This window comes from Scedosporium apiospermum (genome assembly GCF_000732125.1).
Source record: "Scedosporium apiospermum strain IHEM 14462 chromosome Unknown SEQ_SAPIO_0176, whole genome shotgun sequence".
Classification (NCBI taxonomy): domain Eukaryota; kingdom Fungi; phylum Ascomycota; class Sordariomycetes; order Microascales; family Microascaceae; genus Scedosporium; species Scedosporium apiospermum.
The window spans coordinates 562,546-570,002 of NW_015971877.1; the positions used below are offsets into that span (position 1 = coordinate 562,546).

Below are 7,457 nucleotides of genomic sequence, written 5' to 3' on the forward strand. Positions count from 1 at the left end.
CTGGGGCACAAGGGGCCCTGAGAAACAGAGAGCCGCCAATCTCGGTCCAGGCAAAACGTAATGTCCCCGTGAAATATTGTCCTTTTCTTAATACTCACTGCGTGTTGACCGCACCACACCCATCTCTCTACTACGAAGTAATGATAGCTAAATTTCTCAGATGAGCTGCTATGGGACGGTTCTCTTCACCTCTTCACACCCACAGTTTTCGTTTTCATATGGGGTTAAGCGCGCGCAGAAGAGAGAAGGGGGCGACAGGTCAGAGAGGGGACTCTACAAACACAAGATAGAAGCACAAAATCAAGAAAGGAGAAAAAGGAACAGGAAATAGAGCATTGAACGAAAGCCGGAACTTTCAATCGCAGTCCAATTGCAGTAGAGGTCGAGGTTACTCTTGTATACCCACCACACACCAGGGTACATCATGGATTAGCACTGATGAAGAGCACAGAGAGTGCCCAGCAGCTTCTAGGTCTTTTCCAAGCTATCAGTGTGTAGTCTGAAGTGTGCAGTGGTGCAGTTCAAATCTCACACCTCAAGTTGGACCTGGCCCTCTCACACGCCTCTCACACGCCTCTCGCACGCCTCACCACCCTCTACACACCCCCTCCCCTTTACAGGCAGGGTACTTCGTACTTTGCCAACCTAAACATCCCGACTTGCAGTCAATCTTCGCTTCAAGCAATACCTCCAAATGTTCTTAAAGCCAGCATCCCCATTTCTCGATTTCTTCTTGCCTCTTACTTCTCTGCCATACTCACCACCTTCGTTGTTTTCAATAATACTTCCTTCGTTCTCTCAAGTCTACCTCGATCCATTGCTACGTTGCCAGTATACACCAATTACTTACATTGGCAGCCCTCAGTCCACCATCCACCGTCCACTATCCAACCTGCTGTTACTTGCGATTCCGCAGGTCGCGCACGACGTCCAGCCCCGGAAGTAATCCGCCTTACACCTCTGCACGGAATTCGATGTCAAACCTTCACAACGCAACTTCACGACGCAGTTCCGGCTAGATAACACGTCCCGAATCTCCAGGAGCCTGCGTTTATTGGCCCTTGGAAGCTTGCCCTGGCTCTCCCAACATCCAGCACTGTTGCTTCTAGACCTTACTGAGGAACCTTCCCAGTCTTATTTGATTCCTTTTCTGCTTTGCATCTTATACCAATGGATTTCCAGCAGGCTCCACGGCCGCTTGGGAACCATCTCCCCTTCCCACAGGATCTCTTTGCTTGCCCGGACGAAGCTCTTTACCCTTACCCCTTGGAGATGTCACCTTGGAGCCGTTCTTCCCCTGCATTCCCCCCCTTTGACCCTTATTACTCCCAGGTGAAGAGTCTCGACAGCCATGGCCTCGGCATGCCAGGACCATACGAACATGCGCCGTCCCAGGCTCAAAGCCCTGCCAGCACAATGCCGAGCCCTCTCCTGGACTCCGAGAACTTCAGCCCCATGTCCCCCGTAATTCGCAACGCCTTCTCTCCCCCGCCCCATGGCGAACATATCGGACATTATTTCCCATTCGGACAGGATGATGGAGGCATGGGAGGTCATCAACAGGGATACGTGAATCTCGGAGAGATTGGCCACCATCCCTATCCCGACCATACTGAGAACTCCACCATCGTTGTGGCTTCCGAACCTGGCCACCTGGCACACGGTGGCGGCGTCTACTCCCCAGCGTCGCCCAGAGGAAGTGCCGATGGCTATCACCCGGACGGTATGACTGACATCATGAGCGAGTCTGGAGAGACGCCGGCTGCCTTCCACCAAGCGGATCGTATGGACGTCGATAGCCCGGCCCCTAGTCGCGGCAAAAAGGCTACACCCGCCAAGTCCTGTCCGCCCCGCAAGCGCTGCCGGCAAGTTAACAATATGACGACCAATAACAAGAAGTCCAGGCGAACGGCACCTTCATCCTCTCGGAGTTTACATTGCAGCACCTGCACCGAAATGTTTAGAACCAACAGCGACCTCCAAGACCATATCCAAAGAATCCACTCCAGGCCACTGAAATGTGTCTTCGACTATGCTGGCTGCACATCCACCTTCAACAGCAAGAATGAATGGAAGCGCCACGTGCTTTCACAGCATGTCATTCTACACTATTGGGTTTGCACCGACCCGGGATGTATGCGTGCCAACCCGGACTCCGGAGGGGCCATCTTCAATAGGAAGGATCTCTATACACAGCACGTTCGGCGCATGCATATTCCGGACAAGTACAAGGATTCCAACAACAACAACAACAACAAGTCCCCCGAGTGGGATGCCCTCCTCCGCGAAATGCAGGGACAAGCAGAGCGCAAGAGGTGCCAATTGCCTCAGTACATGCGGTGCCCCGCCGAGGGCTGCACTACCGACTTCAACAGTCCTAATGCCTGGGACGACCGCATGGAGCATGTGGCCAGGCACCTCGACAAGCCTGATGAGCCCAGAGTCGTCTTTGGGGGAGACCAAGATAGCACCCTGACGGATTGGGCTTCGAGCCCTTCCGTCAACATCGTACGCCGCGTGGGTGAGGACAAGTGGGAGCTCGTCGTCCCACTCAAGACCACCGCCAAGGAATTGGTTGCGGCTCGGAGACCGCCCGTCACACACCACCACACTCACGATTCAGAAGAAGATGCTGATGGCGAGCCGGAATAGAGGCCATTTGTTTTTAACCCATTTTTTCTTTCTTTCTTTCCTTTGTTGTTGAGAGATCTACCAATTCATATCATCCAAAAAAATAGGGGTAAGGGGAAAAAATATGTGTGAATTATTTTTTCACCACTTTGGCGGTGTTCTATCCTGTTCTCTATATTCTTCTTCTTCTTCTTCTTCTTCTTCTTCTTCTTATTTCTTTTTCCTTTCTTTATTCTTCACGGCCTGTTTTGGACGGACGGTATACAGGAAAGGGCAATGCTATTCATTAACGTCTCTCGATATATTTTTATACCCCATTCCTCGTCATTTCCTCTCCCTTCTCTTTTCTACTTCTTGCCTTTTGCACATGTCAAGAACATAAAAATACACTCACACTGATGATACAAGTTTGGAAATAGCGCATCTCTATTCTGCATTGGTCTATCTGGGTTTTCATATATTGTATAGTCTTACGTTGTTTGGGTTGATTCCTATTTGTATCATGATGGGCCTTAATGTGGAATCTTGGTTTTTTCATCTTGTGTGTTTTTCGATCCTAATATGGAGAGTGTCTGGGATCTGATTTTGGCGGCGCAGAGAATAATAATTATACTGTCTTTTTATTTTATTTTATCTCATTGAGACTCTATATTTTCTTCGTGTTCTTTTTATTTATTTTTCCTTGTATATCTGCTGTGTTTAAGAAACCTCGTCACCGCATCTTGGCGCTTGAAGAGGTGGGAGCAACTTGGTGCGTTGAGGATGATGGGCTTACACTAGATTGCCAGTGTAGACAGACAGACACATTGCCACTTGCTAGATTTTTCTTTTTTTTTTCTTTTTTTTTTTTTTCTCTCTCTTTTCATTTTATTTTATTATTTTTTCTATTAAGTATTATCGACACACTTTCCTCCTTTTTCGGTGTGTGAGAGACTTATTTTAGCGTAAATGCTTAATGATACAGCCACGGACGGACGGGAGCCTTCTCTTGCTTTTGTGCCCCTGCAGTGACACGGGAATTGTCTCCCTTCGATGCGAGTCATTTCATATTCTTTTTCGGTGTGATGCACATGGCGCTCATATGTGAGTGAATCATGAGGCCGATAAATGGCGGCAGGCTCGGAAAGAGGATGAGTCTGGGGAGGTACATCACTTATAGGATCCTCAACGAAGCGGTTCGCAACCCAGGACACATTCGTCAATTTCAATGAAGAATAAGAGCATGATCAAGATAATACCTGTTCAGGAGACAATCTCCCGCACGAGGATTCGTATCCTTAATCCTCACAACAGGATAACTACACCCCCATGGGCGGCCAGGTGGACAGGGTTGCGTCAAAGTCTATCAAGGCGAGCCATCAGGATGATCAAGGCGTCCCTCAATCGACGGACGTCGTGATCGTTTGTTTTAGCTTCTTACACTGCAATCCACCCACCTCGACGAAGTCTTCCAAGGTCCTTTTGCCCTTACGCGGCGTATTACACTACATTCGTAATGCCGGTGGAGGAAGATTCGGTGATCTATTAAGCCGGTCGGCTCGGACTTGAGTTTGGTCTTGTAAGACGCTGGTCGCTGTCGCTCCGCTGATGTTTCTGCCTGCAGTTCAATTTGCGCTGTCCTTGTCGTTGCCGTTGCTGTTGCCGCACCAGGAAACAATGAACCCCACCTCGAAATTCATCAGTGGTCACGACTTCCCTTCCGGCCCGTAACTCTAAAACATAAACGACACTTGCAGTGTTCAAATTGATGTTGTTTACCAGTACCGCGTAGTGCTTGCGTACTACAAGACTCGTATCAATTGTGCTCAGTGGCTACTCCGTAGGCTCCTACCGAGCCCGTCCCGTCTGCAATTGTGGTTTGTGTCGCACTACGTCCTCTGCAACCAGATGTCGTATCGAACAACGACCTCTCCGTTCCTCTCTCTCCTCCGCCACGAGTAGTGCGTCTCACGCTGAACCCACATCATTCGATGGCTCTTTGGGTCCTTTCATCAATTGGTCAACATCCCAGATCCCAACAAGCCACTGCGCTCTTCGACGCCTGCTTCCCCCTAGCTCATCCGTCGCCACACCAGGGCAGAACTGGATAAATCAATATCCGTACTATTAACGTGTGCGCACCAGTCGGCATTCCATACACAGAATCCTGTGTTCCCCACTACGACTAGACTGCTGAAAAGACCTCAAGCTCTCAAGCTCCCGGTTTTCTCAGGACAGAACAAGCGAGGCGGTGCGCTTTCCAAGCGTCCCAACTTACCCACTCTCTAGGCTGATTCCAAGACAGGGCTTCTGATTCACCAGCCTGTTCCGGGGTTTGGGCGATGCGACCTGTCTTGGGTCTACGACGCCGAGACAACGCTACGTCTTATATCTCCTGGATTGGTTGCACGCCTGCATCACAGCCGCAGACAAGCCCCTTGTCAGGTCTAAATCTCGAAGGCTTGGGCAACATCCATGATTCACTCACTTCTACCCCGCCACATTTGACCACACCTGTCTTGGTCAGCCGCCCACCCTTGCTCTGCTGAGCCAAAAGGTACTTACTTTCGAGCTTCGAGAAACCGTCTGCCGGTGGCGAGGCGAGGGAGATTAAAGAGAAAAGGAAAAAAAGGACAACCCCTTGAATATTGACAGATTGATAATTAGCAAACCTTGAGAAAAGGCAATCCGGAGTGGGGTATCAATCGAAGCTTGGAGGAAGTCCCAAGAGACTTGCCCGCTTTCAGGCAGTCGCATACTGCGCCGCCATGGCCGATCCTCCTGTGGGGTCGCACGCAGGATCTGATATGCTGCTATCTCCAGATGGATCTCATAGTAAACATGAATCGACTACCGAGACTGGCCCAGAGGCTGCCCGCCCTATACAACAGAGCATCAGCAACATTAGCCTCATGGAACAACCGGCTGTGCTAGCGACTGGGAGGACTTTGCCAGACACATCTGATGCTGCTCTTTCGGGATCCGATGGTATATCTAACAACTCTGGCGGTGAGGATGATGGAAGCGACAGTGGCATAGATGATCCAAACTGGGATGCGGTGTCAGAAACTGCATCCGAAACCCTATCGCCGGAGGAAATTCTTGCGCAGGAGCGTCGGCGAGAGGAGATTAGGAAAGGAAAGGCCAAAGAGGTCATCTCATCTAGGCCAGGATCCCCATCTCAGTCACACCACGGGGAAAACACCCGCGATCCGCCTTCGGACGCGTGGTTGCCCTCTTCTGACATGGGACAACCCTTAGAGGTTGCCATACGCCAACTTGCATTGCGAGAACCCCTTGCGGATCTTCTTGAGAGGAGTGAAGATGGAGGAGCGAGTCAACACGCAGTGCCTGGACCGTCCGCCGAGGGCGGTCCAGTTCTATCAGAGCCAAAGGCTGGGGAGACCGCTGAGACCGAAGGCTACTTTTTCGTTCCGTGGGAGAGAGATCCCGATCGACCACTCCAGAAGTTACCTATTCGGTTCAGAGACTGCCTGGGACGCACATTCTTGTTTCCGTGGGAAAAGGCCAGGACATGGAAGGTTTGCTTTCTCCCCCACTCTGTCATTGTTTAGTTTTCTTTTCTTTTCTTTTCTTTTTCTGTCTGTCTTCAACATGTAACCAGATTAGATGGCGACCCATGAAAGATGTGCAGAATCCGTGCTAACATTGCCTTTTCGTAGGGAACAAAGCATTTAATCAACGAAGCACTTGGCCATGTGGATGACATTGGTGGCCAGGTGAAGGCAGGCCATTACGACCTCATAGCTTGGGATGTCTGGGAATCTGAAAAGTTTGCTTCTATCAACCCCAAGTTGACGAGTTATGTGCAACCCCCACAAGAATCACAACACAGTGAGGACTCGTCCTCGGGCTCACCGGCGGCCGAGGCGCCACCAGCCGGCTTTGTAGGCAGCGTTGTAAACGGGAATGGTTCACCAACCAAGGACATGGGGGTCAAGACGCGCAACGCTGTTATTCTTCCCGAGCTCTGGGAGTTTGTTGTCGAACCGGGCATGCTTATCTCGATGGTCCTATGGCCGTGGAAAAAGAAGAAGAAACCGTTCCACCCCAGTTCCTCTGGTTCGGGCTGGTCGTCGTTTACCCCAGGGGGTCAAATGCAAACCGTTACGGTCGGGACTGGAAGAGGCCGAGGTGGTGGTATGATACCTCCGAATCAGCCTCTCGGGCGAGGACGCGGAGCCCCTCCACCTCCGCCTCTCGCCCCTCACGGCCCTCACGCTGCCGTGCCACCCCACCTTATTCATAACCCACCTCCCGCCGGAGTGCCCCCGGGTGCTGGTCGTGGCACCTGGCAGGCGCCTCCTCCCCCCCGAGGTATTACTATCGTCCATGCCAGGACTATCATTCCAAAGACGAGGAAGAAGCAGGAAAGGTGAAAAAGGCTCTTCCTCCCATGAGCCATCCGGCGGTGGAAGACTTCCCTCTCGTCCTTTACGAAATAACCAAAAAGGGACGCACTGAGCGTTTCTCGGGACGCGTCTCCGAAAAAAAGAAGGAAAGGATGGCTCGTATTCGGTGATTGAAGAAAACGACCTGAAACTATCATTACGCCATCCGTCCGGTCTACACATTCCTCTTTATTTCACAAGCAGCTCTCACGTTTTCTTCCTTTGTCAACTTTTCTGTTCGAATTTCTCGGCGTTATCAGGGTATCAGGGTTGCATTAGGCTGGGATGGCATCATGGATATCCAGTTTTCTTTGCTTCGACACAAGTTGTATCAAGCACAGCGTGTAGGGTGTAGCACAGCGGAATTCCCATTTTTAACTTTGAGGATAACGGCTTATTCTTATCCTTCTTCTTCTTCTTCGTTGTCCGTCTATA

At 50.8% G+C, this 7,457-nt stretch overlaps 1 protein-coding gene and 1 pseudogene across 1 annotated transcript; both read left to right on the top strand.

Moving 5' to 3' along the window:
- Positions 1-1,170: 1,170 nt before the first annotated feature.
- Positions 1,171-2,652, top strand: SAPIO_CDS10697 (annotated as a pseudogene; the record flags this gene model as incomplete).
- A 2,726-nt stretch (positions 2,653-5,378) lies between these two features.
- SAPIO_CDS10698 (uncharacterized protein) lies at positions 5,379-7,010 on the top strand (the record flags this gene model as incomplete). Its single annotated transcript, XM_016784245.1, has 2 exons — positions 5,379-6,152; positions 6,294-7,010. The coding sequence occupies 2 exons, from the start codon at positions 5,379-5,381 to the stop codon at positions 7,008-7,010; spliced, it is 1,491 nt and encodes a 496-aa protein (XP_016638478.1).
- Positions 7,011-7,457: the final 447 nt, after the last annotated feature.